This window comes from Ornithorhynchus anatinus, chromosome 2 (assembly GCF_004115215.2).
Source record: "Ornithorhynchus anatinus isolate Pmale09 chromosome 2, mOrnAna1.pri.v4, whole genome shotgun sequence".
Lineage (NCBI taxonomy): Eukaryota > Metazoa > Chordata > Mammalia > Monotremata > Ornithorhynchidae > Ornithorhynchus > Ornithorhynchus anatinus.
Window position 1 is genome coordinate 36,764,280 of NC_041729.1, and position 14,360 is coordinate 36,778,639.

At 43.6% G+C, this 14,360-nt stretch overlaps 1 protein-coding gene across 2 annotated transcripts in view; it reads left to right on the forward strand.

Annotated features, from left to right (window-relative positions):
• Positions 1 to 14,360, forward strand: part of RNF216 (ring finger protein 216) — a 138,980-nt gene that overhangs the window by 6,652 nt on the left and 117,968 nt on the right. Inside the window, exons 2-3 of one of the 2 annotated variants that reach the window (XM_029053574.2) lie at positions 11,215 to 11,346; positions 14,150 to 14,331. In XM_029053574.2, the coding sequence (XP_028909407.1) occupies positions 11,280 to 11,346; positions 14,150 to 14,331 (249 nt within the window). In that variant the 5' untranslated portion in view covers positions 11,215 to 11,279. Of the gene's footprint in view, positions 1 to 11,214; positions 11,347 to 14,149; positions 14,332 to 14,360 lie in introns of those variants that run through there. The other variant, XM_029053576.2, reaches the window with a different exon arrangement.

A 14,360-nucleotide genomic window follows, 5' to 3' on the forward strand; every position in this document is an offset into this window, starting at 1 on the left:
AGAGATCTGTACTGAACGACATTTGAGGAAGATAATCTGAGCTGCAGAGTGTAGTGTAGACTGAAGAGGGTAGGCGACATGGCCAGGGAGACCAGGGAGGAGGCTATTTGGAAGATGAATTGAGCTGGAACCAGTGTGTGACAGTGGTTGGATGGAAAGGAAGGCATATTGTAGAGAAAGAACCGGCAGGATTTAGCAACAAACTGAAATTGACAGTTAAAGATAGTGATTAATCAAAGTAGATTCCAAGGTTGGGAGTTTCAGGGACAGGGACAGTGATAGTGCTGTTGACTGTAATGGGAAAGTGAGGAGAAGGAGTTAGGAAAGAAGAGTTTAGTTTTAGCCGTACTGAATTTAAGGTATTGAGGGGACTTGTGTGTAGAAGTAAGAGAAAATGCAAAATTATAAGCTCAAAGACAGTGACTTTTCCCTCTATTTTACAGTAAAACGTATTTATAAAAAAAAAGGGACCAATATTTGAGGGAGGGCTGGGGAAAGCTTTATGCTACTGTAGCTCTTTCTCACATTTTTTTTGTAAGTACAATGTATAGTGCCTGTATCAGTGGGAAAATTTGCTATATGGAGGTTTTTTTGTCATAAAGGTGTTTTATTGCGATTGTCCAGTGCATCTTGTAAAGCCTCATGCCTTTTGAAGGGCTACGATAAAAATGCTATTGAGTGTCCTAGTGGATTAATTCACAAATCTGCCTGAGCACATTACTGTTGAATAAATAGGATTCTAGAACACCATCTTTCTTCCTCCCACCCCAAAGAACTCATAGAACACGCTCCTATAGATTCACAGATAAGTCTTCGAATAGTGACTGAAATAATTTCAGCAATCTATTTGAGGATCCTGTAATTCCTGTACTTGCAAGGACACTTGATTGGCCGATAGAGGAAGCTATTGGATCTTAAATATCAGAGAGACTAAACCTTAATGGGCAGGCATTTGGATAGCAAAGGATATCTCTTCCTATGTGGAATTTCATTAATGCCAGTTGAATCCTAATTTCTCAGAACTTAATTACTCTCTCTCTCATGATATTAAATCAGGTACCTTTTGAGGAGAATCAACACTTTCAGACTATTTCAGAGTACTGCTTAGTGCATAGCTATAGAGTATGCATCGTGTAGATGGCGGTAGGAAGGTTATGGCATTTATTACCATGGGAAGGTATTTGAAAATATCAACAGGTTCAAAAGAGGTTTGAATAAATTCATGGAGAAGCGTCCTTAATAGGTTAAGCTAAAGTAGGGATATTAGATAGTTGAGACCTTGAGTCTCTGAGCCAGGCTAATTCTGGGCTACACAAGGGAGTAAGGTCCAGAAGTTTCTCAAATGGGAAGAGCTCACTCCTTAGGACCCTTGCTAGAAAGAAGACTTTTTTTTTTTTTTTTTTTTTACATAAGATGTCAGTCATTTGCTTGGGGACACCAACTGGAGCCCAGCTAATTCCGGGGGGAAGATTTGGACAAGTATTAGGGGGTGTTTGGTATTTTTCCGAAGGTCAGCTGCCAGCCCAAGGGTGCAGAACTGGGTACTTCCCATACCTTTCAGAGATTCCAAATCCACGGGATGGTAACACACTATTGGAGCAATCTTAGGGTGCACTAATGTGGAATTGCAAGAAAGGCTAAACGCCAGCTGTGAAATTCCATCTCCTCCAAGAGATGTTCTCTGGCTGTCATTTGGTGTCTGATATCAAAAGTGACAGAATGTCCCAGGGATGATGAATGGTTCATTTAGAAGGATGGCAAGGAAGGCCACAATCACTTGGCTGTAGCTCTGGACTATAAGCTCATTGTGGGCAGGGAATATCTCCGTGATATTGTTATATTGTAATAATAGCATTTGTTAAGCACTTACTATGTGCCAAGCACTGTACTCAGTGCTGGAGTAGTGTTCTAAACTGGATACTCTCCCAAGGGCTTAGTACAGTGCTCTGCACACAGTAAGCCCGCAATAAATACAGTTGATTGATATGTCCAGGCATCTCGTTGCCAGTGTTGGAGACAGAACACTGGGCTGGGAGGACTGTAAGTCTGATTTAGTAATGCCTTTTTAAAAGTATTCTTAGGTTGTTAGTAAACTAAATGGTTCCCTAGTCTGAAGAAATCAGTGCTGGTCCCAAAGTGCCTAAAATACTCTGAGACACCCTAGGAGAATTAGACTCAATATGTGTTGCTTTTCATTAATATCGTAAAGTCCTAAAAATCATCCATACTTGGTAAGCACCCATAGTACTTGTGTAGCACAACAGAGTATAAAAAAGATGCAGTTCCTGTCCTGGAGGAGCTTATTTCTAAAGAGAAAAGTCCAGCACACATATTCCCCATAGTTGGTCAGTAGAATTCAGTGAACACCTGCTGTCTTCAGAGCATTCATTCAGTCATATTTATTGAGCACCTACTGTATGCAGACCACTGTACTGAGTACTTGGAAAGTACAATTCAGCACTATAATAACCCCTTGGGAGAGAACAATAATCTATCTAATAGAAGTATTGAGTGCTTACTCCATGCTAAGTCCTTGTGGGAGAGTGCGATAGAATTAGTTACCGTCTCTGCCCTCGAGGAGCAATTCTTGTAAGAGACACGATTCCAGTCCTCAAGGAGCTCACAATCTTTGAGACAGATACAAAATAAAGTACAGATACAAAGAAGTGCTTAAATAGAGCATGTTAAATAAGTAAAAAAATGCAGCAGCAAGTTGTAAGTGCCAAAGTGATAAGGGTGCTGAGATGGTAGCTGGAAGGAAGTTAACTGGGGAGAAGAGAAATTAAGCAGTTAAAGCTACCTGAACAAGGTGGAATTCATAAAGACTTTGAAGATGGGAAGAGCTAAGGTATGGGGTATTTGAAGTGGGAAGGGAGTTCCAGACAAGAGGAAAGACATGAGCCAGGGATCAGAGGAAAGAGAATTAGGAATCATCCCAATTATCCCACCATGATAATTGCCTCTTTGCTGACCTTCCTGCCTCCAGTCTCTCCTCACTCCAATCCATACTTCCCTCTGCTGCCTAGATCTTTTTTTAAAAAAAAAAAATGCAGTCCATGTTTCCCCCCCTCAGCAAGCTCCAGTGCTCAGTTCAGTGCCTGGCATATAGTAAATGCTTAAATACCATTTAAATAATCAGAAACACAAGCCTCCAGTAGTTGCCCATCCCATCACCCCCCACAACATAAAACAGAAACCCCTTATCATTCGCTTTAAAACACTGTCAGCTTGTCCACTCTTATCTTACCTCACCAGTTTCGTACTCAACTCAGCCCACCTTCTTTCCTCCAATACCAACTTATTCACTGTACTTTGATCCCGTCTATCTTGCCACAGACCGCTTGCCAACATTCTCCCTCTGGCCTGTAACTTCCTCCCCCTTTATACATAATAATGATGGTATTCGTTAAGCGCTTACTATATGCCAAGCACTGTGCTAATCAGTAGGGTAGATATAAGGTAGTCAACCATGTGGGGCTCATAGTCTTAATCCCCATTTACAGATGAGATAACTGAGGCACAGAGAAGTTAAGTGACTTATCCAAAGTCACAGAGCAGACAAGTGGCGGACCCAGGACTAGAACCTGTGTCCTCTGATTCCCAAGCCCATGCTCTTGCCACTAGGCCATGCTGCTTTGCCAGACCACTATCCTCTCCACCTTCAAAGCGGCCTTAAAATCACCTCTCTCCTAACAGACCTTCCCTGAATAAGCTCTCATTTCCCGTCCTCCCTGTTTCTTCTGCATTTGCACTGGGATCTCTACCCTTGAATCACTTGGTATTCACCCCACCCTCAGTCCCACAGCTCTTATTACGTATCTATATTTATTTTAAGGTCTTTGTCCCCTTGCCTGACTCTAAGCTCCTGGTGGGCAGGAAACTTGTCTACCGACTCTGTTGAATGGTACTCTCCCAAGCACTTAATTCAGTGCTTTGCACACAGTAAATGCTTACTAAATACAATTGAATTAGAGGTGGGAGTTTGGGGAAGGAGGCACGGTGAGATGTGAATTTGGAGTTTTCATGTCTGGCTTTCAGGAAATAATCTAATAGCCTTACTATGTGCAGACTCCAAATTCTTCTGGTCAGCCGTTAACTGAATGAATGAAATTCTAGGATTAATTATTTAAATTAGTGTTAGGATGACACAGAATGCCATTTGATTAATTTTTTCATCTTTGAGGAGATTGGTCTGCAGGGTTATTCTTGGAAATTTGTTATTTTGGGGAGCCGGAACTGATTTGATAAAGGAAATAATTCATCCAGCCAACAAGAATGATCAGAAATGGGAAATACTAAGTTTTAAGAACTTTGATTTTTTTTTAGGTGTGAGTCTATATTGTGTTGTTACCAGTGTGTGGCCATCCACGTTTTCAATATTTTCGTAAAGAGATGGAGGGAATTAGACAGATTTTTGAGTGACCAAAAAAAATTTCGGTTTCAGTAAGTGAAACCATGGTGCCTTATTTTGGTGAGATTTTTTTTTCTACTGTTTTTCTCTCTCTCTCCCCTGCTCAGAGCATACTGTTGTTTTTCATCCAGTCAGGATGTCAAACTATTCTGCTGATGCTACCTAAAATTTTATGATGAGCAAGTCTGTAGCCTTGCAGGTCCGCTTTTAACTTGTAATGAAATTTGTGGTGGTTTGCAGTCAAAGGCATTTCGACAGGTGTTTGATTTCTGGCCTCTAGTTGAAATACCATTTTCCTAATTAGAAGTTAGTGATTTCTGCTTAAAAGTTTTCTTTTTACCAGTGTAGTGGGTACTTTCCTTAAAGCTGTTCTTTCTTTCATGTAATAATATATTTGGATTGCACATTCTCTAGGGAAAGGAAGCAAATTTTTAGTTTGGGCACTCCTTTGAGTTGCAGGTGGAAATGTGGCACTCATAGGTATTCAGTGGGATCATTGGTGAACATTTGTTTGCTTTTTCTTAGGAATATGATTGTAGACCTCACTGCTCCTCTGAGCTGCTAATGCTTTGTTCTTATAATAGACTCCAGTTAGCATCTTTTAGCAAAGAGGAAACCAGCAGATCGTCCATCAGCTGTTTTTTTTAATTTTATGGTATTTGCTAAGCTCTTACTCTGTGCTAGTCACTGTACTAAGCTCTGGGATACATACACGCTAATCAGGTTGGACACACGTTGAATGCAGTCCGTGTCCTACCTGGGGCTCACAGTCTGTGTCCATTTTACATATTGGTAACTGAGGCACAGATGAGTGAAGTGACCTGCCCAAGGTCACACAGCAGACAAGTGGCAGGATTGTTTTCTCTGCACACCTACATGCTTAAATTCAGCATTCTTGCCCTCACCATCAGAATTCTTGTATTTTGGGTTCATGTCACTAATGTATAATTATGTTCTACATATTATACCATATATGTCAGGAGTATATATTATATGAAAAGTGTATATCATTATTAAACTATTCAGTACTGCATTATGGTAATAGCTTTCTAAATTTAGTAATCCATCCTCGAAAGGATTTCTAAAGTACCTCACCTACCCATTGCTCAAAATTTTCACACTGTAATAGTAACCCATTCTTTTCTGCCTCAATCAGAAACTTCAAACAGTAGTTTTGAGGCACCCAATCCATTCTCCCCTTCTCTCTTGTTCACTCTCTTCTGCCCCTACTCCCAAGATCTCACTCTGTATCTCTCAAGATAATCTACTCAAAATGTCTCATTTTCATCTGTTCACCCAGCTTGGAGCTCGCTCCCCTATCAAATCCTGCAGACTACAGGTCTCGGCAACTTCAGGGCCCTCCTGAAATCACACCTCCAGGTGGCCTTCTGTTTGTACTCTGTACTTCTGTTTGTATTCTGGGTGTCATCCAAAAATTGCTCTTTGACATTGAAAGAGTCACATGTGGTTCAAAAGCCCGTCAACCTTCTCTTCTGCTCTCCCCCTCCCCGCCTGCCCTCCCCCATTTTAAATAGGTAGTTATTTGTTTTTGGTTTTGTGGAACTGAGAAATTGCTGTTAGCAAATTGAAAAACCAATGAAGGAAATAAGTGGTTGCATAAGGGTCTCTGCTCCCTGGAGGAGATCCATTCAAGAATTTGTACTTTCAGATAGGGGAAGTACAGAATCTTAATATACAGAAAGGTAAAGCCAAGTTTTCAGTTCCTCAAGTTTTTCAGAGTGTCATTACCATATGTCTACTTGCTAGAGTTCAAAATTACAATATCTGTAAAGCAACTGGGGCTTTTTGAAGTAAATATCATGTTTAAGTTCAAGTATAAATAAATAACACAGCTTTGGAATTTAGTCAAGAAAGAATATTATGCAGTATTCTAATGCACATCTGGGATTTAGCCAAGAAAGAGAGTGCGTAGAGTTGTGATGCTGGTGGAAATGGAATTGTGGCATTTCTCAAGAATTCAGTAAATATTTGCAAGGTTTGAAGCAACTTTATCTGTGGAAGAGATCAAATATTTCACATTAACATTTTCATTTTTCAACATTTCTCCAAGAATTCCCCTCTAGACTCTAAGCCTGTTGTGGGTAGGGAATGTGTCTGCCAGTTCACCCTCCATATGTGCTAGGTCACCACTCTCTCCACCTTCAAAGGAATATTAAGGTCATGTCTCTTCCAAGAGGCCTTCCCCGATAAAACCCTCTTTTCCCCGGCTCCCTCTCCCTTCTGCATTGTCTGTGCATTTCGATCTGTGATCTTTGGACATTTGATATTCGCTCCAACCCCACGGCATTTATGTACCTATCTTTAAAATATATATTGTAAATTACTTATAATATCTGTCTCCCCCTCTGGACCGTAAACTCATTCTGGGCAAGGGAACGTATCTGCTAATTCTGTTGTATTGTGCACACCCAAGCACCTGTACAGTGCTCTGCACATAGTAAGTGCCCAATAAGCAATAAATACCATTGATGATGAATTATGTCTGGAGCCAATGACTGTTTTTGTGTTTTGTTTTGGTTTTTTTCCTGTTCGGGTATGTTGCCCCCCTCCTCCATTTAGATCTTACCTTTGGCTCTGTGTTCTTGGCTACATATTTATTTTTGTTGCATTAAGTTCTTTTACCCTCTTATACCTGTGTAGGAGCCTGGGTAATTGCACATTGTGAGTACACTCGCCGAACATGCTCTATTAATTTGATTGTGACCCACTAGCAAAATTAGGTAAGCTATGAAGGCCTGGTATTACCAGGAAGGCTTATTAATTTCTTTCTCAAATATTTGACATTTCAAGCTGCCGTTGTCCATTCTCAGCAATCCCTCCTCGAATTATTTCAAGTTCGTGATGATGGAATGTTCCTTGGCAAAAGATGAGCACGCCTCGGGCCCGTTGGATCCGATTTGTTTTGAGTTGAGGTGTGGGTGGAGGCCGAGGCGTGAGGCATACTTCTCACCCCAAGCTGTGCAAGTGGGAGGTCAGCACTAGTTAGTACAGTGCCTGGCACATAGTAAGCACTTAATAGGTGCCATTCAATTTTATTCTACAGAGGGAGGCCTGCAGTACGTCCTAGTACGTTGTCCTTTGGCCCCACCATGGATATGTTCCCATACTGACCCTCCTACCTTCCTTAACTTCTATTTTTAACCACTCAATCTCCAATGGCTCCTTCCCCGCTGCCTTCAAACATGCCCACATCTCCCCCATCCTAAAAAAACCCGCTCTTGACCCCACTTCCCCCTCCAGTTATCGCCCTATCTCCCTACTACTCTTCCTTTCCAAAATCCTAGAACGAGTCGTCTACGATCGATGCTTAGAATTCCTTAACTCCCATTCTCTCCTAGACCCCCTCCGATCTGGCTTCCGTCCCCTCCACTCTACCGAGACTGCTCTCTCTAAGGTCACCCGTGACCTCCTTCTTGCCAAATCCAATGGCTCCTACTCCATTCTGATCCTCCTTGACCTCTCTGCTGCCTTTGACACTGTCGACCATCCCCTCCTCCTCCATACCTTATGTCACCTTGGCTTCACGGACTCTGTCCTCTCCCGGTTCTCCTCTCACCTCTCTGGCCGGTCATTCTCGGTCTCCTTCGCCGGAGCCTCCTCCCCCTCCCATCCTTTAACTGTTGGAGTTCCTCAAGGGTCAGTTCTTGGCCCTCTTCTGTTCTCCATTTACACTCGCTCCCTCGGTGAACTCATCCGCTCTCACGGCTCTGACTACCATCTCTACGCAGATGACACGCAGATCTACATCTCCGCCCCTGTCCTCTCCCCCTCCCTTCAGGCTCGCATCTCCTCCTGGCTCCGGGACGTCTCCACCTGGATGTCTGCCCGCCACCTAAAACTCAACATGAGCAAGACTGAGCTCCTCATCTTCCCTCCCAAACCCGGTCCTCTCCCAGACTTCTCTATCACCGTGGATGGCACGACCATCCTTCCCGTCTCTCGGGCCCGCGATCTCGGTGTCATCCTTGACTCGTCTCTCTCGTTCACCCCACACATCCTATCCGTCACCGAGACCTGCCGGTTTCACCTCTACAATATCGCCAAGATCCGCCCTTTCCTCTCCACCCAGACGGCTACCTTACTGTTACGGGCTCTCGTTATATCCCGGCTAGACTATTGTGTCTGCCTTCTGTCTGACCTCCCTTCCTCCTCTCTCGTCCCGCTCCAGTCTATCCTTCACTCCGCTGCCCGGCTCATCTTCCCGCAGAAACGATCTGGGCATGTCACTCCCCTTCTTAAACAACTCCAGTGGTTGCCTTTTGACCTCCGCGCCAAACAAAAACTCCTCACTCTAGGCTTCAAGGCTCTCCATCACCTTGCCCCTTCCTACCTCTCCTCCCTTCTCTCTTTCTACCGCCCACCCCGCACGCTCCGCTCCTCTGCCGCCCACCTCCTCACCGTCCCTCGGTCTCGCCTATCCCGCCGTCGACCCCCGCGCGGTCCCGGAACGCCCTCCCTCCTCACCTCTGCCAAACTGATTCTCTTCCCCTCTTCAAAACCCTACTTAAAACTCACCTCCTCCAAGAGGCCTTCCCAGACTGAGCTCCTCTTCTCCCTATACTCCCTCTGCCACCCCCCCTTTACCTCTCCGCAGCTAAACCCCCTTTTTCCCCTTTTCCCTCTACTTCTCCACCTCTCCCTTCCCCACAGCACTGTACTTGTCCGCTCAACTGTATATATTTTCGTTACCCTATTTATTTTGTTAATGAATTGTACATCGCCTCGATTCTATTTAGTTGCCATTGTTTTTACGAGATGTTCTTCCCCTTGACTCTATTTATTGCCATCGTTCTTGTCTGTCCGTCTCCCCCGATTAGACTGTAAGCCCGTCAAACGGCAGGGACTGTCTCTATCTGTTGCTGACTTGGTCATCCCAAGCGCTTAGTACAGTGCTCTGCACATAGTAAGCGCTCAATAAATACTATTGAATGAATGAATGAACTCATCTTCGGAATCCTCTAATCATTCATTTTTATCAGTTAACTTCTCACCATCCCCACCGAGCTCTCATCATCATCACCTCGGTGCCTCTGATCCCACAATGTTGCCACCCTCCGGTGCTTGGGATGTGAACTTGCCATTTTATGCCGACTGTCTGCTCCAGGCGGCGCACCTAGAGCTGGTGTGTTTTACGTGCTGTTGATGCGGTGTCCGTGCTTCACAGCCGCTCAACAGTGTTGCGACGACAACAGTAGGGGAGAGAGATGTTGATCTCTGTCTCTGGGAAATGCTGTGGTTTTGCCTCCAATGCATATTATCAATTAATCATCCATTTTTATTAAGCCCTTACTGCGTGCAGGGCACAGTACTAAGCACTTGGGAGAATAGAGTATGACAGAGTTGGTAGACAAATTCCCTGACCAAAAGGAGCTCACAGTCTAAAATAAATTATGGATTTGTACATAAGTGCTATGGGGCTGAGGGTGGGGTGAATAAAGGTACAGATCCAAGCGCAAAGGTGATGCAGAAGGGAGAGGGAGTGGTCAGGGGAGAGGGTTTAGTTGGGGAAGGCCTTTTGGAGATGTGATTTTATTAAGACGTTGAAAATGGGGAAGTGATCGTCTGTCAGAGATGAAGGGGGAGGGAGTTCCAGGGAAGAGGGTGGACCTGGACAAGGGGTCAGTGGCAAGGTATTACTGTATTGCTTTCCACCCTAGGTCCTTTTTGCAAATTTTCATTCATTCATTCGTTCATTCATTCAATAGTATTTATTGAGCGCTTACTATGTGCAGAGCACTGTATTAAGCACTCGGAATGTACAGTTCGGCAACATATAGAGACAATCTCTGCCCGTCTAAACGGGAGAGACAGACAGCAAAGCAAAACAGAACAAAACAAAAACAAGACAACATCCTCAAGATAAATAGAATCAAGGGATGTACACCTCATTAACAAAATAAATAGAGTAATAATAAATACGAATGAGCACAGTGCTGAGGGGAGGGAAAAGGGAGGAGCAGAGGGTGGCGGGGAGGGGAGAAACACTAATTTTTTGCCACTTTATTCATTCCTCATGTTTACTAATTCGTTCATTTTTTGCTTTTCTCAGCATTTGTACCTATGTTTATTTCCTTGTTTCAATTGTGTGGTTATCATCCATGACCGGCTATCTCTTTGAGGGCAGGGACCATGACTTCTACTTTTATCGAATGTTCCCAAGTTCTTAATTCAGTTCTCTGATTATAGTTGGTGCCCAGAAAATACCAATGACTAACAGATAAAGTGGTACTTGGAAGCCCTTTCTTTGGAGGGTGTAGAGTTAGGGAAAACATTTTTAAAGCCCCAGTGCACAAGGAGCACAGAGGTATTTAACTTTAAGCAATTTTCATAAATTAAAATGAGGGGGGAGCTCTTGCAGAAGAGGTGATGAACACAAGCCCACAGTCATCTCTTTGCAGTCATCTCAACGGGCAAAGATTTGAGACTGTGTTAGTTGCTAGTGTTGCCTGAAATGAAAAGCAGCACGGCCTAATGCATAGAACACGGGCTGGGGAGCCAGACGGACCTGGGTTCCAATCCCGGCTCCACCGCTTGCATGCTGTGCAACCTTAGGCAAGTCACTTCTTTTCTCTGTGCCTCAGGTACCGCATCTGTAAAATGGGGATTAAAACTGTGAGCCCCATGTGGTCCAAACCGATTTGCTTGTATTCCCCACCTCCCCCTCCATAAACCCCCAACGCCTGGCACATAGTACGCGCATAACAGATACCACAGTTATTATTAGTTGTAGTAAAATTTGTAACTGGAAGAGCTCATTCTCCTCTTGCCTTGTTGTTTTCCAGATCCTTCTCAGTGGATGATTGCCACGCTCAGGTTCTAGCACCTATGTGCAGAGTTGTGTTTAAAAATGGCAGAGGGAGGTGGCAATGAAGAAGTAATTCACTTGAACAGCTTTCAGAGTCACAGAGGGAAAGGTAAGAGATTTGACTTCCCATTTTCTCCCTAACCCTTCCTTCCCGCACTTTTATCCATCAATCAGTGTTACTCATCGAGCTGCTCCTTTGTACAGAGCACTGTTTTAAAGCACTTGGGGAGGTATACTTCCTTCAGTGATAATTCTTATAAATGTTGGAAAAGATAAATGTTCAAGTCCAGAACCATTCGATTGTCTGTTAATCAAAGGTATTCATTGGTTGTTTAATTCCTTTATTCATTCATTCGTATTTATTGAGTGCTTACTCTGTGCAAAGCACTGTCCTGCTTTGGAGAGTACCTGGGAGAGTGCCTGGGAGAGTACAGTATAACAACAAACAGACACATTCCTGCCCAAAACGAGCTCACAGTCGAGAGGGTTGAGACAGACATTAATATAAATGAATAGATAAATTACAAATATGCACAAATATGCACATATGTGCTTTGGGGAATGTGTACAGAAGCAGCGTGGCTTAGTGGAAAGACCACGGGCTTGGGAGTCAGAGGTCGTGGCTTCTAATCCTGGCTCTGCTACTTGTCAGCTGTGTGACTTTGGGCAAGTCACTTAACTTCTCTGTGCCTCAGTTCCCTCATCTGTAAAATGGGGATTGAGACTGTAAACCCCACATGGGATGACCTGATTACCTTGTATAAGCGCTTAGAACGTTGCTTGGCACAGAGTAAGCGCTTAGCAAATACCACTATTATTATTATAGTATTACAGAGCATTGTATTAATGGCTTGGGAGAGTGCAATTCAGAAGAATTGGTAAGATATGATCTCTGCCCTCAAGGAGTTTACAGTCTAGGAAACTCCTTGAAAGCAAGAACAGTATCTCTTCCATTGTTTGTCTCCAAGCGCCTATTACGGTGTGCTGAGCATAGTAGATGCTCAGGAAATTCAATTATGGGAATCATCCTTATCTAGCTTTTTTCCAGAGGTGATTTAGTTCAGCCCTGAAAATACCCAGTTTTCCAGGGTAAAGTATATTAGTGCTTTGAAAAGACTGCTGATTCCATTCAGTTTACTCTTAGAGTAGTCCATGGAGGTGGGTGGACGGGTATATATTGGAACTTATTTATACAGCTAATTTAGTAACTCGGGCGCCTTAGTTTTAGGAATATTTGAAGCTAAAATTATTTGGATAAGTTGTAATAGGGTGTTGTTTTTTTAAAAATGCTGCTCTTTTATTTTTTCCAAAGAAGCATTATAAACCAATAATATATATAATTGCCGCTGAAAATAATTGTACGTTAGCCTTTGGTGGCAATGGGTACCTTGGCCTCGTGGAAAGAGCGTGGCCTATGAGATAGAAGACCGGGGTTCTGATCCCAGCTCTACCACTTGCCTGTGGTGTGACCTCGCACAGATCACTTAACTTGTCTGTGCCTCAGTTTTGTCATCTGTAAAATGATTCAATATCTGTTCTCCCTCCTGCTTAGACCATGAGTCCCAGGCAGGTCGGGGACTCTGCCTGACCTGATTAACTTGTGTCTACCCCAGGGCTTAGTATGCTACTTGGCACCTAGTAAGTACTTTACAAATCCTCCAGTGATTGATTGGACCATTCATCGTGCAGAAATCAGTCCTGTTTCCTCAGTCAATCCATCAAGCCTCCTGGAAGACCTCTTAACCCAATGCTGGAATAAAAGTGCCCAGAGACCTGATGGATAATTTGGGAAGATTTCGACTCAGTTGCTGGCTTTCTGCTTGTGGCCACTACGAGAGCCGAATCGGAAAGTACTTACTGTGATTATAACTCTCAAGAATGTCAAATGTTTCAGTTGTCCTCATCAAAAAGACACCAGAAGGGGCCTCCGAATTTACGTAGAACCTCAGGGGTGGCAGGAGGACCTGAGCAGCCCTGCTTAGAGATGCAGGGCCCACCCTGAATGGCAAGATTGTAAAACTCCTTGAGGACAGAGATCATGTCTCCCAACTCTACTGTACTGTACTTTCCCAAGTGTTTAGTGCAGGGCGCACAATAAGTGCTTAACAGATTCCCCAGATTGGTTGAGAAGGGGACCTATCCTATTTTCACGTGCCTTTTGTGGAAGAAATCATCTCTCAGTGAGCCTCAGGTATACTGATGCATCCTCACCGTCAGCATCTTTAAACAAAAAGGGTAACTCTCTTTTTATATAGATGATTGAATCCAAACACATATGTGTGGGTTTGTGTAGTTCACTGCAGAATGCACACTAAGAAGTTTTTAATTTCGATGAGATGGTACACGGTAGCCATGGAATGAAGTATGAAAGGGTGGCAGGTTTTTTTTTTCAGTCACAAGGGTTTACATTAATGTCATTATCAATTTCAGTAGCTCTTGTTACTTTGAACTCCATGTGCCAGTAAGGTTAGACAAATTTCGACTGGGAAACAGGATGGCACAGTGGAAAGGATATAGGTTTTAATCCCAACTCTGTCATTCATTCATTGTCGTATTTACTGAGCGCTTACTGTATGCAGAGCACTGTACTAAGTGCTTGGAGAGTACAGTTTGGCAACAGATAGAGACAACCCCTACCCAACAGCGGGCTCAGTGTCTCATTGGTCTGCTGTTTGATCTTGGGCAAGTCAGCTACTCTCTCTATGACTCAGTGGACCTATCAGTAAAATGAGGTGCGATACCTCCTCTCCCCACTTCTTTGATCGTTAGGTAGGGATGGTGTCTGATCGGATTATCTCGACTGAACCCCGGCATTTAGCATCACCCTTTGACACCTTCTAAGCGCTTATTTTTTAAGATGAAAGCTGATGACCCAAATAGTTCAGCTAAAAGGCTTATTTGCCTCTCAACAGACAGAATAAATCGCAGAGATGAAGGGCTCATCACCATATCAGACTCCTCAGATGAAGAATTGCCTCTGTTGTCCGAGATACCGGCTTCACGGCAGCTTGAGGACGACGAAGACGAGGAAGAGGAGGATGAGAGTGATGCTGATGACAACGAGGACGAGGACGATGTTGTCATCCTGGCGGAGGTCAGATCTCAAGAGTTAATAGTGGTCAG